The sequence below is a fragment of the Arachis duranensis genome, chromosome 2, assembly GCF_000817695.3.
Source record: "Arachis duranensis cultivar V14167 chromosome 2, aradu.V14167.gnm2.J7QH, whole genome shotgun sequence".
Taxonomy (NCBI): domain Eukaryota; kingdom Viridiplantae; phylum Streptophyta; class Magnoliopsida; order Fabales; family Fabaceae; genus Arachis; species Arachis duranensis.
The window spans coordinates 76,396,776-76,417,938 of record NC_029773.3 but is presented as its reverse complement, the minus strand read 5'-3'; the positions used below and the strand labels follow the sequence as shown (position 1 = coordinate 76,417,938).

Below are 21,163 nucleotides of genomic sequence, written 5' to 3'. Positions count from 1 at the left end.
GAAAAGGTTGGGATTATTGAAGTTCAGTTCAATTAGCAAAGATAACAGTTATCAATTATGTTGAGCTAAGATAACTCCTGAGTTACTGATTTCTTAACCAAGACCAAAAGGAAAAGAAATTAAATCTGCTGGAATAAAAAATGTCTTCAGATTGGGAATAATCAATAGCATAAACAAAAGAAAGCAATATTAAACTGAAATACCTCAAATATCATTAAATAAGAAAATCATCATGAATATGGCAAAAGCCAAATAGGCAACATAACTAATATAAACATTCAAGTATCTGAAAATAAGAGATAAATGTAAAGTAAAAGAACATTGAACCTGGGATTGAGAGTCGCTCCTAAAACTAAGAGAAGTCCTAAATCCTAATCCTAAAGATAGAGAGAGGAGAGAACCTCTCTCCAACTAAACCTAAATCATGGAAAGTGACTAAAAATTTGGAGACTCCCTGAATGGATGTGTTCTCACACTTCATAACCTCTGGTCTATGTCTTCTGGACTTGGATTTGGGCCAAAAAGGGCTTCAGAATCCGCTATGAGCGTTTTCTGCAATTTTTGGTGCGTGGCCTCTGTCACGCGTCCGCGTGGGTCACGCGGTCGCGTCGATTGGAGTTTTCTTTATCGCGCGGTCGCGTCAGTCATGCGGTCGCATCATAGGTGTTCTCCTTTAGGCACGCGGTCGCGTCAGTCATGCGACCGCGTCGCTGCTTCTTCGCTCTTGGCACGCGGTCGCGTCATCCATGCGATCGCGTGGATGCCAGTTTCTCTAAAACTCCGTTTTACGCTTTCCTTCCATTTTTGCATGTTTCCTTTTCCATCCTTTAAGTCATTCCTGCCTTAGAAGATCTGAAACTACTCAACACACTAATCATGGCATCGAATGGAAATAAAGGTAATTAAAATAATTAATTTTAAAGCATAGGAAATATGTTTTTCACATGCATCACATAATAAGGAAGGGAAAGTAAAACCATGCAATTAATATGAATAAGTGGGTGAAGGATTGAATAAATCACTCAAACTAAGCACAAAATATATCACAAAATATGGGTTTATCAATTACTTACTCAATAAATTCTGAAACAGCCTCACAGTTGACTAGCACGTGACGATGTGCTTGATGTCGTTCCATTTGAGTTAGCTTAAAATGTGTTGTAGCCCCTAATGCCTTTCCAACTTTTGGGAACATAATTTCAGATGCATTAGAGATTACTCCACTAGGTTGATCGTCAACTCGCACCGGTCGATTCATTTTAGTTTCAATTTTATCTAGATGTCTAAAGCAGAAAGTTAGAATTTTCTCAGATAAGTAGCCTTCCCAATTGAACCTTCTACATGAGTCCTGTTGCGCACATATTGTCATACGACTCAGATACCTTAAAAAAACAATTCATACAATTAGTATAAATTAATTATTGAGCTGCATGTTGTAAACGAGGTGTATATAAACTAACCTCTCTGTTGGATACATCCACCGATAATATACTGGGCCACCAAGTTTTACTTCTTCAACCAGATGCACGATAAGGTGTACCTTGACTATGACGAACGATGGAGAAAAAATCATTTCCATACAACACATGGTATGAACAACATGATTTTGGAGTTCATCAAACTATAGAGGGTTAATGGCTTTCTCGCAGAGTGCTCGGAAAAATGACGACAGATCGGCAATTACGCTGTCCACGGGGACAATCATTGCATTCTTGACCAAAATTGGAAGTAAATGTTCCATCAGAATGTGACAATCATGACTTTTTAACCTAGTCAACTTGCGCTGTTGCAAGTCAACACAATGCATAATATTGCTGGAATAACCATCTGGAAAGACAACTTTTTGAAGAGTCTTCAGAAATATATCCTTCTGTGAATTTAACATGGTAAATATTGCAGAATGATATTTTTCACCATCGCGTGGCCACAACTCTGGCCTTATGCCCATGCATTGTAAATTCTTTCGAGCTTTCAGATTGTCTTACTTCTCATTATCATTTAATTTAGTGAACACTATGTTATCGCAGACATTTTTCTCTATGTGCATTACATCAAGGTTATGACACAGCATACTTTCTTTCCAATGTGGGAGGTCAAAGAAAACACTATTCTTCTTCCAATTTGAGTCACACTGGTTGGCATCTTCACCACTGCATCTTTTTTGTTCTATCACATTTGTCATCTTTCTGAATGACACGTGAACATTTGATTGTTGCCTCAAGACATCTGTTCCAGACAACAACTTTGGGGGATCCCTGTTCTCTACTTGGCCGTCAAATCTTACATGGTCCAGTCTAAATTTATGTCTTTGATTTAGAAAACGATGATGACCCATAAAACCCCATTTTTTACTAAGTGTGAGTTGTTGTGCCTTATCATCCAAATTACAGGTAGGACATGCCAACCTACTACGCGTATTCCACCCAGATAAGTTTCCTAATCTTGAAAAATTTCTAATAGTCCACATCAATGCCACAAACATCTTGAAAGTGCATTTCTTATTATCATCGTACGTTTTAACGCCATCCCATAGTTTCTTCAACTCATCAACCAAGGGCTGCAAGTAAATATCTATGTCATTACCTAGCATTTTAGGCCTAGGAATAATCATAGATAGAATAAAGAGGTCTAATTCATACAAATTCATGGAGAAAATTTGTACGAGATAAGAATCACCAGCCAAATGGAATAATTTGTGCTCATGTTCCGAAAAGGATTAAATCCATCGCTAGCCAAGGCCAGGTAAACACTACGCAGATCCGATGAAAAAGAAGTGTTCTTCACGTCAAACTTTTTCCATGCTTCAGCGTCTATTGGATGCCTAAAAAAACTATCATTGTTGTGACCCTCTTTATGCCATAACATGTCTTTAGATGTTTTGCTGCACATGAATAACCGTTGCAGTCACAGGATGAGAGGAAAGTACCGAAGAGTCTTTGCTAGTATTGTTTTTCCGTTTCTCTTAACATAAGTTTTCAGCTTGAGAATAGAACCCTTTGCCCCTTTTGCTTCCATCTTGAAGTCCCACATTGTTTGCACTTGGTCAAGCCTTCATCATTACCCTGGTATAACATGCAATAATTTGGACAAGCATCTATTTTCTTGTATTCAATTTCCAGTTTCCTAATCGTCTTCTTGGCCTCAAAGAATGTCCTCAGAAGTTTAGCGTGGTCAAATGCATCTCGCAATAAATCTAGGATCATTGACATTGCATTGTCACTAACACCACACTTACACTTTATATGGTAAAGCTTCACTAGGAATCATAGCTTTGAGTATTTTGAGCATCCGAGATATAATTTATGCTCTCCATCAGCAACTAAATCATTAAAATCACTCGCCACGCGACTTGGCTTGTTATATAAATTTGGAAATTCTTGTCCATCATCCTCAGCATGTTCATCCATTGTGGTGTCATCACCCCCTCTTGCATTGAGAGATCAAATGCCTCATTGACCAGTTGCGTCATTGGATTTGGTTGAGATTTCGAATTATCAGTTATGCGCTTGAACCTTGTGCCATTGTCACAAGGTTTCTCACCATGATAAATCCTGGTAGTGTACCTGGGGGGAAAGGGCCTCAGAACAGGTGGTCGTACACATCTTCTCTTGTTTGCATAAGTTGAAACCCACACTTTGGACATGAACATTTAATCATTCCATTTGATGATGCATTAGCAAATGCAAAATCTAGGAAATTATTCAATCCTTGCTTATATTTTGTACTACCTCGTGGCTCTAAAATCTAGCTTTTATCCATAACTAATATAAAGTTAAAATATTTTACATTAATTGAAAGGTTGAATTACTAAAATAGTTGAATTAGTTTTGGAATGTTTTTTACTGAAGTTGGAATTAGTTTATAAATTGCTGAATTGCTAAATTTATGAGTTCGCTAAATTGCTGAAATGTTGGGTTATTGTTGTGGATTTTATTGTTGATTGGTTTATGAGCTGTTTAGAAATAACTATGATTAGAAATAACAATGGCAGGAGTTGAATTTGTTGAAGGTATAAACAAAGATAATCAAACAATATATGTAATGTCATGTGGATGATGACTTACAATGTTCGATAACGATGGATGAGCGATCTATGTAAATATATTGATCTCTTTACTTTGTGTTTCCAATTTTGAGTATTTTTACTCCTTAAAAAAATAGAGATAAAAATGTTACCTTTCATAAGTTGAAATATATTTTTGTGTTTTTCAAAATGCGTAGTAAATCAATTTCACGCCCTTGATTAGTTAATTTGACTTTCTTATTGATGACTTCCATATTTTTACGTGACATTGTAAATCTTGCCATTATAAATGTACAACAATCAATTTATATATAATAATTAGATACTTTAGTTAACCATTATTTAATTAAGAGGGAACCACTCGATAAAAATTATGTTTCAACCGAATAGCATGGAAAGTACTCGCAATATTGATTCTGATAAATTTTTTTATTATTGGAAAAATGAAAACATACATTCGTCGGTGTTATTGATGTTCTTAATAAAACTTCCTCTCCTAACATAATATCGAAACAATCCATAGACGGTTAAATCATAAAATTAATAGCACAGTTTAACCTTAATGTGAGCATAAATAAAAGAAAGAAAAATCATAAAATTAATCACACAGTATAATCTTAAAAAGGATTGTCAGCATAAATAAATGGAAAAAAATATAAGTGTGCAGTAAATATCATTTTACACATTCAGTGTCAAACTACTTGAATCAATTATCGAATAAAGACTAAAACATGTTATACAATAATTATAGTTTACAAGAATGATACATACATAGTATGAAATTAAATTCTGTTGGATGTAATTAAATTTTAACAGCATAAAAAACAAATGGGATTATTTATGTGTATAGTAAAATTAAATAAATCCTCCATCTAGCATGTAATACTTACATAAATTAAATAGGAAAAATACAAACAAGAGTTATAATCTTTTGCATTTATGAATTGTAAAAAATTACAGAATTAATGTCTACATTAATCATTTAAATAACATTATTAAATGCATAGAAAGTTTTTATATAGAACACTGACATAACAGAAAGAGAAGAATAGAGGAAAAAATAAAAAATTCAATACATTAATTTTTGTGTTAGTAATAATTGTGATGGGAATAAACTTACCTGACACCTTTCTTCATATTTAGAAATTGAGAATTTTGAAAAATAACAGAATACAAGTCTTTATATAGCCTTAAGGAATGTAAAATTTTCTAACCATTTAGAATTGGTTGAAAGTCAAATTTAAATAATAGATAGGTATTATTTTAACTGCATGTTAATAGCATGATAATAAAATATAGAAAAATTAGTTTGTACAAAGCTAAGATAATAATAACTATTTAAAATTTGAATTGGGTTATCATCAGATATAGATCATTAGGAAAAGTAGCAATGTTATTGTTTACTTTAATTTAAAATTTACAAACAATTTCATCACATATTGTTTGTTATGAAATTTTTAAAATATAAAACTCTATTGATTTAAAAATTAAAATTTTAAATATTTAGTTAAATATTAAATAAAGTTATACTGGCTTCACTTAATAAATCGACCTAAACACAGTAATTGTAAAGTATTTTGTTTAGAATCATTATTTAGACCATAAAAGATTTAGACCACTAATTTTCACGAGAAAACCTCAACAAAGACCAGTGAGAAATGCATAATTCAACCACGTATAATTCTTCTTATATATGGGTTCTAATTATTTTCTCTTCTCTTTAATTTACTTGAACCGTTACACTAGATTTCAATTACCTTTAAGAAAAATCAAATTAATCAAAATTTAAAAAATTTTTGTCTAACGATGTCAACAAATTATTGTAATTAGATTACCTCGTGTACTATAAGATCTTCTATATTTGTATTCAATCATAAATATACAAGAAAAGATAATGATACGAGTGAATTCAGAAAATTAATTATTTCGAATAAAATAGAAATTCGATAGAGATATCGAATTGATAATTATTTTTTAGAATTCATTCTGTATATAAATTGAGAATTCTTTATCAAGACAAATTCTCTGCTGTATCCACATACCATTTATCTCTACAAAATACGAGACGAAAAAGAACGATTCATCTTGTTCTTTCTTCAGCAATTTCTGATCTCTAGTAGACCTCTCAGTAGGATTCAAACCCAGATGCAGTTCTGACCATCTATCAGAGAAAAAAGAACGATTGGCTCTTGTAGGATTCCCAAGAAATTCTTCGATTTCTTCCGGAAGCAGATGATTATTCTTCCAAAAATTTGTTGAGATCAGAATGCATGGCAAAGTTAGTTCTTTGGTTGGTAACCTCAACTAAATCGGATTTCGGTTTCAAGAACTTTTTTTCTAATCCGATTCATTGTCGTACCTCCCTTCTCAAGACTCTTTCGGATTTTCGTTATCGTTTTAGTACTTGTTCGAGTTGTTCCAACCATTCTTGATATCCGTGGACAAGTCCCATGATCTTTGTGGGATTTCTTGGCCTGGATGCTTCAGGTCGATGTACTTGTGAGCTTATTGTGTCTTTTTGGATTCAAAGAATGCACATTTCTGGCCACAGCTTTTTTCCTATCAGCTCAGGAACGTATCACTAATGCACACTCGTTGATATGTCACTCATCTTCTACAGCTTGAGAGTCAGAAATTACGTACAAATCTTTAGTAATGTCGTCCGCCATGGTACGGTTTTGACTTCAAGGTCTCCGACAAAAGTACCAATGTTTATTTTAAATGTAGGGTGCACAATTGCAAAATTTAGTTAAACATATGATAGTTTATTAAACACAAGAATCATTGTTAAACATTGACTTCATAAACGTGTTTTATAATTAAGATTCATGTTCATTAAGAGGGAATAAATAGATCATTCTCCTATTAAAATTAAAATAATAATAACGTAGTCTGCCAAATAAGATTTAACTTTATTTTTGAAAAACTTTTCTATTTTCAAAAATTGAAATTCAGGGTTTATAATTCTAAATTAAAAATAAATACATTAATGTTCATTCTATTTTTTAAATACAACATAAATAATTGAAAAATAAGTTAAAACAATAATTATGTGTTAAATAATATATTAGTGACTATCATTTATCAAATTTTAGTATACTTTATATCATGGTATTAAAGTAGTAATTGTAAATATATATAATAAATTATATTATTTTTATAGTAAAATAATTAAATTATAAAAATTATGAACTTTTAATTTTAAAATTAAAAGAATTAGTTAAAAACTAAAAAACATTAAAATGGCACATAAAGTAAATAGACATGAACATAATCATCGGATGTCTTTTGTTTATAATCATTAGTTAGAATGCAAAAAATTTTTAACGCCAATGGATCAGTGAAAGATAAAAAAACATTACTGCAAAAATTAATTTTTTCATAAAGATATTTACATAAGTTAAGAGTGAAGATTATTTGATACACATGCAGGAATGATTTTAGCATTGAGAACTAAAACAAAGACCTAGGTGAATGTGACAACGAAACAAAAAATAAATAAATGAAAAGGAGTAGATATTGATTTTAGAAAATGAAATTGGAGAAGAAGATTTCATAATAATAATCTGTTTGTGTTAATAGAAGAGAATAGAAGCCTTTATATAACCTTTCAATAACAAAAAAATTATAACTGTTCAAATTTAATTTGAAATTCAAATGAAATAATAATATATCTATTCCTACTGAATTATATTGCACTATCACCATTTAAAAAATAGTTTTAAATTTGTTGTTTAAACAGAAAAAATTTAACATTTAAAATTAATTTACTAAGAAGAAAAAATAATAAATATAACGAACGAACAATTTAATTCGTATTAATAGAAGTTTAACGTTATATGCAGCTTAATTAACAACTTAAATTGCATTATTATGATTAAGGATCACTTTACACAAATATAATTTATAAAAGTTTGATTTAGTTTATTGGTACAAATTAGGTCCAAAATTACAGGGTAGATTTTTGAAATACAACCAAACTTTTAGCTTTTTGTTTCACCCATGTCTATATCCCTCATCAGCCACTATTTTATCCAAAACCCTAACCTAAGACAAACCATCTTCACATCACATTCAGACATCATCTGTTGGAGCCGCAAGCCTCCCACTCTCGCCGTACCCTGGCTTTGTGTCAAACTCTCCTCTATAGTCTCTGTTGCACGCTTCTGCTATTTTTTCGTTCTTTGTTGCAGATTGGTTTTGCGGTTTGTGACCAATTTCATACACAGTTTGTGCTCGTGGTTCTCCTTGGCTGGAAGTTGTATACGGTCTTCCATTGTCTCCGGGTGGCTTTGGTCCTTTTTGAGATCACTGTTCTGCTGCGTTTGTAGTGAGTTTTTTTTATTTTACTAACTTGGTTATTAATTGTTTTTGCTTTTTCTCAAAGTCTTATGTTATTTGCCTTTGATTTTGAACTCTTACTTTGCTCTACACTTAAATATAAAATGGAATTGGTGCAAAGTGTTGCTGCTCTGGGTGTAGGTTCAAGTGTTTCGCTGTTGTTGGTGGTGGATTTTGGATAGCTAGTAGGTTACACTTTACTTTTTTTGTCTCTATTTTTCTCTTTTCTTTGTGTTCTTCTCGGTTATTTAAACAATTATACAAATATGCAAAATAGAATTTTGACGAAATTAAAAATGATCTACTTCTATTTGCACAATGAGCAGAGATTATAAACTATATATTAGAAGGGACCAAACTAACTAATTTAAGAGTGCCAATAAAGATGTTATAAGGAGCACTTTTCAATTACACTTTGGATTTGGATTGCTAAAATATTTGAGCCTAAATATTTCATAACAACAAGAATAAACATAAGGAATCAATTTTAATTAGATAATATTAACTTTTTTTTCTGTAAATCCTTATTTTTAGGGGTTTTACGATTTAGAATTAGGATTTAAAATTTCAAATCTGAAATTTAGATTTTAGAGTTTAAAAATAATTTATATTATTATAGGAAAAAGAAGTAGAAATTAACAGATCACAATAATTAGCTTGATATTAGAATTTTTGCTAATAAAATCATGCCTTATAATTAATTAATTTTTTTAGTATTAGTATGTCTTTCATGATAAAAATTTTCTCTGTGTGAGTTGCTTTTTGAGGTAGTAGCTACATAAGAATCTAATTGATAAAAAAACTTTTAGTATTAATATCTCTTCCAGCTTCTAATTAGTAATTTGTGAGCCAATTAGGTAAAGGGATGGTCCATGAAACTTAATGTCTCATATGAACTTATATCCTCTGAATTTATTTTTTGTAATTTCTGGTTTGTTATGGAAGAGTTATGCATGTTTTGATTTATGTCAACCATTTATGGTTTGGTTTATTATAAAACTCATGTACAACTTAGATTTAATTTATTTTACAGGCCTGCTACATATCCATATAACTATATAACCAAATTGGCCCAAGCCCAAATTGATTCAAGCGCATTAAATGGAGATTAAGAAACACGCGCCAGACACAAAAAACATCTCGTTTTTCATTCGCACTTCATTATGAACGAACGTTACATCTTCAACACGAAACCAATACACAAAAACACTCACTCTCTTCGAATCTCTCTGAACATCACTCAAACTTCAATTATATTCTTTGCGGAAACCACTACTGCAAACGAATCAGAAGAAGATTTCGCAAGTAACAACCATAAACAAACAAAAACAGCAACAAAGACTACAAAAGGTATGAGAAAACTACTGTTCATTTAAAATCTTGCAATGTCACTTTTCGCCTAGTTTCATTTTAGTTTACTGGTTTGATTTGCTTCGTTTAGTGGATTGAACTATTGTGAATGATTTTTTACAGTATAATTAGGACTTTAAGATATAGTTGCTTGTTCTTATTGGTTTGGATAGTTTAATTAGAGCTCTGTTAATATCTTCAGTACTTATTTTCCATTGAAAAACACTATTCTTGTTGATTGAAAATTGATAATGATTTATTAACCACATGAACATTTTTCGGTTTGGTGGTCTTTGTGATTTTGGATCTGTGCATCAAGGATTTTCAGTTCGGTGGGTTGTGGCATATTAATTAACTTGATTAAGATATACATGCTTGTGGTTGTTGATGTATTGAATGAGTTTTGTTTAGTACAATTGACATTAGAGACAACTATTTCACTTTGATAAGCCATACTACTGTAAAAGTATTCTTGTTGATTGAAAATTGATAATGATTTATTAACCACATGAACATTTTTCGGTTCGGTGGTCTTTGTGATTTTGATTCTGTGCATGAAGGATTTTCGGTTCGGTGGGTTGTGGCATATTAATTAACTTGATTAAGATATACATGCTTGTGGTTGTTGATGTATTAAATGAGTTTTGTTTAGTACAATTGACATTAGAGACAACTCTTTCACTTAGATAAGCCATACTACTATAATAGTATTCTTGTTGATTAAAAGTTAATCATCATATATTAACCACATGAACATTTTTCGGTTCGTCTGCCTTTTTTATTTTGGTTCTGTGCATGAAGTATTTTCGGTTCGGTGGGTTGTGGCATTTTAATTGACTTGTTTAACATACACATGCTTGTGGTTGTTGATGTATTGAATGAGTTTTGTTTAGAACAATTCACATTAGAGACAACTCTTTCACTTTGATAATCCATACTACTATAATAGTATTTTTGTTGATTGAAAGCTGATCATCATTTATTAACCACATGAACATTTTTTGGTTCGGTAGCCTTTTTTATTTTGGTTCTTTGCATCAAGGATTTTCGGTTCGGTGGGTTATGTCATTTTAATTGACTTGTTTAACATACACATGCTTGTGGTTGTTGATGTATTGAATGAGTTTTGTTTAGGACAATTGACATTAGAGACAACTCTTTCACTTTGATAAGCCATACTACTGTAATAGTATTTTTGTTAATTGAAAGTTGATTATTATTTATTAACCACATGAATATTTTTCGGTTCGGTAGCCTTTTTTATTTTGGTTTTGTGCATGAAGGATTTTCGGTTCGGTGGGTTGTGGCATTTTAATTGACTTGTTTAACATACACATGCTTGTGGTTGTTGATGTATTGAATGAATTTTGTTTAGGACAATTCACATTAGAGACAACTCTTTCACTTTGATAAGCCATATAACTATAATAGTATTCTTGTTGATTGAAAGTTGATCATCGTTTATTAACCACATGAACATTTTTCGGTTCGGCAGCCTTTGTAATTTTGATTATGTGAGTGAATGATTTTCGGTTCGGTGGGTTATTGATATATTGAATGAATTATTGACCAAAATTTTTTATTGCAGTGAAACACAACAAGAAAATGGCAACAATGACAGAGAAGGCACATTATAACGTAAGCAGATTAAATATATTTATCCACTTTCATTTGAATAATATCTAATTTGTATTATAAATATATCCTCATATTCTGTTTCAAAACTTGCAGAAAACTCACTATTGCAGATGCCAAACAAAGGCAATAGCAACAGTGTACAGGGAAATGAGTTAAGAAAAGAAAGATATTGTAGAAGAAATGCGATTTGGTGGTCTAGCACATGTGTCGGAAATGAACGTCTCTAATACACTGTTGATAGAATTGCTTGATCGATTTGATGTAGAGAGAGGATGCCTGAAAACTCTACATGGGACATATACATAACTCCTTGGAAAGTAGCAACTGCCCTCGTCATAACCAACAGAGGTAATACATTTTCCACTTACTGCTTATTTTCAGTTCATTGGTGTCCGGATAATTAAACTGACCATTTTTGTCTTATTTTTGCTATTAAAATATTATAGGAAATCTTTTTCCTGAAAAGGTTGATTACAAAAAGCTGAATCCAGTAGACAAGGAAATATTTGACAGCATCAAAAATATTTCTTTGGCAACTTTGGCAAGGAATGTGCTGGATATGAGTGTAGAAGGGGAGAAGAACTGGAAAAAATTCAAGAGGACTTTTGTTATCTTCATACGATAGTGCTTCTTGCTCCCCACAACGGTAAGTGTGGCCTCCCCAATCCACAAGCCATCAATCTTTCATGTGGACAACATTAGGGAATGGGATTGGGCAAAGCATGTTCTCAACTTCTTAATGAAAGGAGTTGAAAACAAGAGAGAGGGGGAAGAAATAGTCTATTGATGGCTATGTTTTTGTATTAATATTGATATACTTCCATGAAACAAAGTTCCCCCACCCGTTTGCACCTGATGCTCCCCCTGCACCATGGGTGGCCCATTGGACAAGGGAAATGATCGTCGAATGGATTTCATCTGAAACAACACAACCATTGGTAAGTACTCTACTAAAATTCCCTGAAAAATTTGCTTTGAAATGCTTTTAGATTATAATTAAATTATTTGTCCTACTTGTAATTGTTAGTTTGTTCATTTGAATGTTTCTACATTAAGAAATATTTTTCTTGATGAATAAATAGTTGTCATGTTCTATTCACCATATGAATGTTTTTCGGTTCGGTAGGATTACTTCATTCAGTTCACCGGATTATTAATTTGTTGTTTTGATGATTAAATAATTGAGACCTTGTTTTTTGTTTTAGGGACTTCTGTACATAAAGCAAAAAAGGAAAGAAAAAACAAAAACAAGTAACTTAGACAAAAAAGAAAAAGGAAAGAAAATAAAAAAGAAAAATGTTGAGACCGATTCTTCTTCAAAAGAGGAAAGACTTTCCAAATCTGAATTCGAAAGCCAGTAAGATTATTTTTTATATCAATTTCATTTAATTTGTATTTGCTTAAATTTGTTCTTATGAGCTTGTTCTTATGTATTGCAGAGAAGAAGAAATAAAAAAAAAAACACAACAAAGAAAAGAAAACAACCATTGAAGGTGGTTAAAAAAACCAAAAAAACAAAGCCTGTGCCTATAGATTCAGATAGTACAAGCGAATCTGAAAACGAGTAAGTATTGCAAAATTTCTATGAGACGTTTTGTTGATTGCATATATATCTATTTTCGGTTCGGTGGGCTTCTAAGTTTTGGTTTAGCAATTTAATTTATTTTGGTTCGGTAGTGTCTATGGGTTTGGTTGACTTCATTGTTAGTGTCTTGTCTCCGATATAAATTCAATGTGTTTATCTGTTTTATAGGAAAAATGAAATTAAGAAAACACCCATAATAAAAAGAAGAAAATAACCACAAAGAGTGGCAAAAACACCAACCCAACTTGACAAGGAGTAAGTTTCTCGAATCATATTTTCTTTTACTGATACTTACATTTTAGGTTTCTTGATACTTATTTTATTAACTTTCAGAACTGAACAAGCAAAAGACAATGCTGTCGAAAAAAGAAAACGAGCATTGGAGATAATAAGGGAAAAAATATCAAAGAAAAGAAATGATGGAGCTCAGTCAACAAACATTGCTCCAGATCAGTTTGACTTTCCACAAGGACAAAATGATTTCTCTCAGACGTAAGATTCAGTTTATTATTCCCGAATTCTTTTTCCTACTTTGCTTACTTTTGCTACAACCTTTTCTAATTCCTCTAGATTCAATTACTAATATTTATTTATATTGCTTAGGGTGCCAACTGTAAATATTGATAGTGAGCAAGTCTTACAGACTCAAGGAAGCTCTACACCTTCTGTAAATGCTGCGAGCAATACCAGGTAAATTTGTTCACTGCATATTGTATTTTCGATTCGATGATTGCCTAAAAATGAATTTAATGTCTTTCTAGACCTCTGCTTTTAATCTTGGTTTCTAATTTTAATTTGTTATTTTTGTTTTGGAAAAATACCCCAGAAAGCCCGGTCAAATATTTTAGAAAAAAGAAAATCTTTCTAAGAAAGATGTCTAAAACTCCACGAGTGTAAGTTAAAAATATTTATGTTCCTCTTTTAAATTTAGTTAATAATTTTTGTTTAATTAATCACAAGGAAATTTTGTTTAAATGTCACTAGAGCTACACCTAAATCTGAAGTACAAATCATTGAGTTTGAACAACAAACTCGTTCTTAACCTTTGGAAGTGTGAAGTTTTCAACGTGCAAATTCCTATTTTTCAAAACAAATTCTAATTATTCAACATTAACTTTATTTTTGTTTACATTCCTTAGACTTCCTCTTGCATTGTCTCTTCCAAGTTCAGTTCAGGAAGAGTTGATGAAGGATTGCTTCAGCTATGTCCCTCCACAAGAGGAAACACAACAAACTTCTAATAATGAGTAAGTTAATAAATATTTATTCACCACATTAATCTTGTTCAATGTTTTCTGCTTATAAATGGTTTAATTTTGGTTCAGTTGAAACCAGAAATGAATTCAATGTGTTTTTGTCTTTGGACTCTCTTCTGATTATTACAGTAGCCCTCAAGAAGCTGGAAAGAATGGTGTTATAGTATCTCTTACGAGTTCTGTAATTGAAGACTTATTGAAAGATGACTATGTGTATGAAGTTTCTAATAAAGAGTAAGTTTCACATAAAAATTCTTTTTATTAATTTTAATGGTTGTTATTAAACTATTTTCTATTTAATGCAACAGCCCTGCAAAAGAACAACAGCAACAAGCCCAAGAACCACCGGTGCAACAAGAATCAGAACAAGAAGTAGCTGTTAATGTGTAAGCATTAAACTCTTTAATATCACTTTTGTTTAATATAATTTTGGTTCACTGTAAGTTTGGATTTTGGTTCAGTATAAGTTTGGTTTTCAGTTCACTATAATGATTAGTGTAATTTCTGTTAAATATCATTATTAAATATGATAATAGTTTGAGATAATTATAGAAATGTTAACTATTTAATGAAGCAGACCTCTGGAACAGCCATGCGAAGAACCAACAGCGCAACAATCCAAACAAGAAGCACCTGTTGATGTGTAAGTTTTACTGCTTATATAAATATCGATAATGTTTACTGCTTATGGTTCAGTTGAAACCAGAAATGAATTCAATGTGTTGTTATCTTTGGACTCTCTTCTGTTTCTTATAGCTGCCCTCCAGAACCCAACAAGCAGGGTGTTACGGTGTCTATTACAAGCTTTGTTATTGAAGAGTTTTTCAAGGATGCCGATGTCTATCAAGTTTCTGATGAAGAACAATCACAAAAACCTCAAATGGCACGGCAATCAGAAAAAGAAACTCTAATCTTGTCATCATTTGACAGGTATGTTACTTGCTTTTCTTTAATATCATTTTTGTTTAATATAATTTTGGTTCACTGTAAGTTTGGATTTGGGTTCACTATAGTGATTAAATATCATTTTTGTTTAATATCATTGTTAAATATCTATCATCCTGTAGTGCTGCTCAACCTAGGGAAAAGGAAGATGAAAGGCCTTCTTTTAGCCTTGAGATAAGTCCACCAGCATCTCAACCAACTCAGCCCTCCTAAGAGAGTGATTCACAGCTTGAAATCCTTGCAGAGGTCGTGGTAGATGCTGGAGTGGCAGCATCATTTAAATTTGTTGAAGGAACATCTTCAGAATCAACCTTAACAGCGGCTCAAGTTTACAAAACCTCGCAAAAAAAGAAAAAAAAAATCACGAACGAGCTGATTGAAGTGTTATCATTGGATGACACATGTGAAATAGGCAAAAGATGGTACCAATGAATATGAACTAATATTTGTCTTGAAACATGAGGGACTCTACGAAGGATTAAGAGAATATTTCATATCTCTAATTCCCGGAGAACAAGTGCATGCCGTGGTAAAATCCTTTGCCAATTGCGTTAACATTAATGATTTTTTTAAACACTCTTATATAGTATGTCTCATAAATTTTCATCCTGTAGGTGGTTAGTATACACATCTTGATTCTCAACGAAATAAAAACTAAACGGTATCAAGAACAAATATACATTGTGCTGATGGATATTGTGGTAAGTAAATTTCTTATTCACTGCTTATTACTTTTCGGTTAAGTGAGAATGTTAATATTGGTTCACCTGATTCTTATGTCTTCTTTTGAGTACTTTTGGATTAAGAAAACTTTTCTCTTGATGATTGAATATTTTTCACGTTTTATTTAGCATATGATTTGTGTTCGGTTCGGTGAAATATAATTTAACTGATGTTCATTTTGCGGAATTTTATCGTGGGAACATATGGCGAGAACTACATTGATAAGAGCACAAACAAAGCCCACAGGTTTAATATTCAGCAGTATGACCACTACTGCCAGTTTCTTGACAAAAGAAAACTTGCATCTCATCCATTTGTAAGTTGTAATATCTAAAAATTCTTTGATAATTCTCTTGTTTGCTATTGTTTCCACTGAAATATTCTATAATTTTCCAAAACTTTAGATATTTGTCCCAATTGGCAATGGAGTGCATTGGTGGTTGTGGATTGCTGATGTAAACAAAAAGAAATTCTATGACCTTGACCCAATCAACAAGAAGCCAGAAGAAATACCTGATTCGTGAAAGGAAATAAACAAATTTGTTGTAAGTTATTTTCTTGTAAATTATTGAAATTATTCTGTACATGAAAGGTTCACTGTTGTTGGTTTTGTTTATTTAATTTTTTGTCTCTTTCAGGGTTTAATAATTTCCCAGATGAGGGTGTACGCTGAGGGGAACCCTCAATGGAGGATGCACTGGGAGAGGAAGCAGAGTATATCCAATTGAATGGTCAACGTACAAAGTAAGAATCTTTCTTTTCTGTAGTGCTATTTTTAATGTGTTTTATTTTATATACTATTGATCGTATTATACTCAATTGTTGCTTAGCTATGATTGTGGAATATTCGTGATGAAATGGCTCGAAACAATAGATCCACAAAAAATAAAAAGCAGGAAGAGATATAAATATAAAGCTTGGACACAAGTAAGTACTTTCTAAATTAATAAACTTCTTTCTTTTCTTATTTCATTCAGTTAAGTTGATATTGTAACTAGAGCTTTGAAGTTGGTTGTTACTCTGTTTAATAGTTGTTTTGCATGCAGAAAATACTATTCTTGTTGATTGAAATTTGATCACCATTTATTTACCATATAAATAATTTTCGGTTCGGTGGCTCTTATAATTTTGATTCACCGAGTGAATGTTTTTCAGTTTGGTGGCTCTTATAATTTTGATTCACCAAGTGAATGTTTTTCGATTTGGTGGCCTCCTTTTAATTTGTTTAGGTTTAGGGTTACTGTGATTCCATTTTTACAGTATAACTAGGGTTTTGAATTAAATTTGTTGTTATTTAATGTGATTTTGATTTACTTGATATTTAATGTGTTCAGGATGTATTTTTACAGTATGATTAGTGATTTGAATGATATTGTTCTTATTTCATTTGGGTTCATTTCTTATGTAACTAATTCATTTCAATTGAAATGGAGAAAGAAATTGATGACTCCAGATACCAATATGGTCCATATTTTCTGTTTCATGAAATGAACAAAATTAGAGACCAAGTAATTTCGGAATCTGAAGCAATAAGACTCACCAAGCCGTCTACTTTCCTCTCCAGCCCTTATTGTAAATACACATATGGGGATTTAAATAGCAAATAGCATATACTAGTTGTAATTAACAATATTTTGTTTAACTTGTATAAAGAGCGAAAAATGCATAATTATATATCTGTTGGAACTGTCTGGCTGCTATTTTATTCCAGGTTCTGAGTGATTGCAATCACTGTATTTACCAATACATTATGAACTCCAAAAGAACACAGTGAACCGAAATTAATACACTGGGCGAACCGAAAGGTAGAAGCACACTCAACCCCTAAACACTGAACCCTAAATCCTAAACCCTAAACACTAAAATCAGAATCCTGAACCCATAAACCCTCAATCCCTAAAACACTAAACCCTAAACCCTATACCCTGAACCTGAACCCTGAATGTAAGACCCAAGACTTTTGAAAAGTCCTTTTTGAACTAATCTCAAAATATACATTTATTTACAGTTTTATTTTCAAGAAATTATTTTATTGAAAATAATTAAAGGTAGTTTTGATTAATTGGATTTGAAATAAATTAAGATTTTTATCCAAACTCTATGCTTATGGATTATTTTTCTATTTATGATATAAAGTTTTGGAAATTTAAAAATAATGAGGTTTGGCTATTTAAATCAGAATTTCATCTAATTTTATGATTATTGAATTATTTTCTATAATTAAGTTATGAAGTTGGTAGTTATGAAATAATAAGAATTTTACATGATTTGATTTTAGATCAGTTATATTTATATCATTCAATACTTTAAGTTTTAAGGACAAAAATATTAATAATATTACTATGTATTTTCAATTAGAGAAATTGATTGGGAATTGTTCCGAGGGTTACCAGAAACTGTAGGTCGATCTCGGTGAGATCTTCTGTGTTGGTCGGAGCCGACGTGTCCGGCAGGTGTATAGCGGCCGGAGCTGGTGTGTCTGACTTGTGGAACTGAAAGTGCTGCTGATCCTTCGTCCCCGGAGGGTGGGGGGTACCTGCAAGGGACTCCGATGCTTAAGTTAGCAAGGGTATTAAGCAGGTATTGAATAGGATCAGAATATGAGTTATACCTGGGTGCTCCAGTGTATTTATAATGGTGAGATGTGGCCTCCTGTGGATAAGATAAGTTAGTTATCTTATCTTATCTTTATCTTATCTTCAAGTGATGTCATCTTATCTTTAAGGGAACCGCCCTTCTCATGTAGGCTTGGGCTGCCTTAGGATCTGGGGCGTGTTCCTCTATTTGGGCCCTTTGTTTGGGCTTTCTCGTGACTTGGTCGAGCTCTTTGAGAAGTGGTCGGATTGTCCTGACCTGAACAGGTCGGTCGCCTTGTCTGTAGAACATCCCGGGTCGGACAACTCGACCCAGGATATGAACAGTGCCCCTGCTTGAGCTCGGTCTTCTTTTTGAGGTCGAGTCCTTGACTTCGGTCTTTCTTTGGTGAAGCCGAACTCAGGCATTTTGTTGATTCCTTTTGTAGCAGCTTTGAATGTAGAACGTTTCTTCTAAAAGATGCGCTCTTTTATATCGGCGCTTTTTTGGGAACGTGCGAGAGTTTAATGCCTTCTTTAATTTGAGCATTAATTGCCCCGTTTCCCTTTGGCTCTTTACTTTGATTTTGAAAACCCAGAAATGGTTTCTTTCCTTTAGCCTTTTCGTAACTTCTTTTCTCTTCTCTCTTTGCTTTCTGTTCTTTTGTTTGCGCTTCTGCTTTCTTTTGGAGTTTTTGTAGTTTTCGTGTTTTCTCTTCTGTGACATTTTGTTCGCGTTTTTGCTTGTGAGAGGGCATCCCAGATTTCGTCTTCCATCTTCAATTTCTTTGAAGCTTGCTGTTCTTTCCAGGTTAGTACTGGCTTTCTTGTAGCTTCGTTTTCAATTTTTTGGTGAAGCTTTGATTTTGCATGTTTGAAAGTTTGAATCTTTTCGTGGTCTTGTATTTTCTTGACATGTTTTTCCCATTTTTCCTTTATGCATTCTCTTGGTTTTTCCGTTGAGGCTTTCTAGGGTTTTATTTTCGCTTATGGTTTTTTTCCTGCCTGATACTTGATAAAGATCTGCGTCTGTTCCTCGCTTTGTTTGGAGATTTGCTTTTTGTATGATCTTGAAAAAGGTTGCATCTTTAATGGTCTCTGCTTGGCGTGTTTGGTAGAATGTAACAATTTTTGTGTTTCTCCATGAAAAGAGGGGTTTGCTGTTTTTTGAATTTCTTTTTGAGACATGCTGGGATGTAAGCTTGTAGATTGATTTCTGGAAACCTTGCTTTGTTACTGCCTCCAAAGGATGCCCCAGGACTTTGGTTTGAGTCTTGGGGTTTTCCTTTTCTTTGTTCCATCGCCTGAGAAGTATTGACCGAGTTGTTTTCTCCTTTGTCCGAGATGTTTGTGGTAACCCCATCTTCTTTTCTTACTTATAGGATTAGCTGGCCTCATGTCTTCTCACAATAACATTGTAGAGATGTCTTCCAGAGTTCCCGAGGGGATGTCCGATTGGCTGGACTCCCTTGTTTTGTTGTGTGTTTCTGTTGTGGATGCTGAGTATTGCACAGAGCTGAGGAAGCGCCATAGGACTTGTGGTAACAATGCCCGTGAGGAGGATTATGAGCTTGTTGCTCCTGATTCTGACGAGAGAGTTTGTTTTCCAACTTCCGTTGAGGGAGAGCGTCCCTTCTTTTATGCTTATGAATACTTCTTCAGTCAGTTGAATGTTACTTTTCCTTTTACTGCTTTTGAGACCGACCTGTTGTGGTTGTGTAACATTGCCCCATCCCAGCTTCACCCAAATTCATAGGGTTTTATTAAAATTTTCCAGCTTCTCTACCGAGAATTAGATGTAACACCCTCTCAAACTCTTTTCTATTACTTGTTTGTTTCCGCCAAGCCTGGCGGTTCTTCAAAAAAGAAAGCTTCTTGGGTTTCCTTCAGGTCCGCTCAGGGCCATAAAGTTTTTGCTATGTATGACGAGTCCTTTAAGGACTTCAAGAATTACTTCTTTAAGGTTCGTGCTGTCGAGGGGGCCCGCCCTTTTTTTCTTGATAAAAATGATGAGCCTTCTTTCCCTCTAGAGTGGCAGAAGGATGTAAGAGTGTCTCGCTATACCTGGAAGATGCTTGATGATGTTGAGCGCGCTTTTGTTGTTGTTCTTGAGGATCTCTGGGGGAAACCACCCCATCTTGATACAAAAAGGCTTTTGAATGACCCGTCCTTGGTTCGAACTGTTTTGGGTACTTGTCTGACTTGTTTCTATACTTGTTTCCCCCCTTTTTTTTGGATTTGTAACTCTTTGTTGTGGCTGATTTTGTATTTGCAGAGATTTCAAAGAACAATGACTCCATGAAGGCCTTTAAAAGGGCAAAGAAGGCAACTGCTGCTCTAAACATCTCAGCTAAAGTGGCTGGAGAGGGATCTTCTCAGGTTCCAGTAAAGCCTCCTGTGTCGAGTTCTCCTGGGCCGAGGAAAGCAATTTCTACTCCTCGGTTTTGTCAGGTCGATCCTCCACAGACTTCTGGCGTTGCTTCTGGTGCTCCTCCTTTAAAAAAGCAAAAAGCATCCGAGCCCTTTAACCTTGATGCCCTGGATTTTGATGCTATCGAGTTTGTTGACCAGCAAATTGCCCCCTATGGTGGGCTTTTTATGGACGACGTGTTTCTCCTTCAACATCTGGATTTTATCACCAAAAGTAGTGTGAAAATGGCACATATGGGTGCGGCTATTTTCCGGACAGTTCAGGGGATCTCGATTTATGCCACAAAATCCTTCATGG

At 33.2% G+C, this 21,163-nt stretch overlaps 1 protein-coding gene and 1 long non-coding RNA gene across 2 annotated transcripts; both read left to right on the top strand.

Moving 5' to 3' along the window:
• Window positions 1–13,277: 13,277 nt before the first annotated feature.
• LOC127744753 (uncharacterized) lies at window positions 13,278–14,428 on the top strand. Its single transcript, XR_008005784.1, has 4 exons — window positions 13,278–13,430; window positions 13,542–13,628; window positions 14,078–14,185; window positions 14,324–14,428. It is a non-coding gene; the product is annotated as an uncharacterized LOC127744753 (long non-coding RNA).
• A 148-nt stretch (window positions 14,429–14,576) lies between these two features.
• On the top strand, window positions 14,577–15,433 carry LOC127744969 (uncharacterized). Its single transcript, XM_052257882.1, has 5 exons — window positions 14,577–14,580; window positions 14,639–14,654; window positions 14,772–14,837; window positions 14,951–15,124; window positions 15,262–15,433. The coding sequence occupies exons 1-5, from the start codon at window positions 14,577–14,579 to the stop codon at window positions 15,350–15,352; spliced, it is 351 nt and encodes a 116-aa protein (XP_052113842.1). The 3' UTR covers window positions 15,353–15,433.
• The last annotated feature ends 5,730 nt before the right edge of the window (window positions 15,434–21,163 follow it).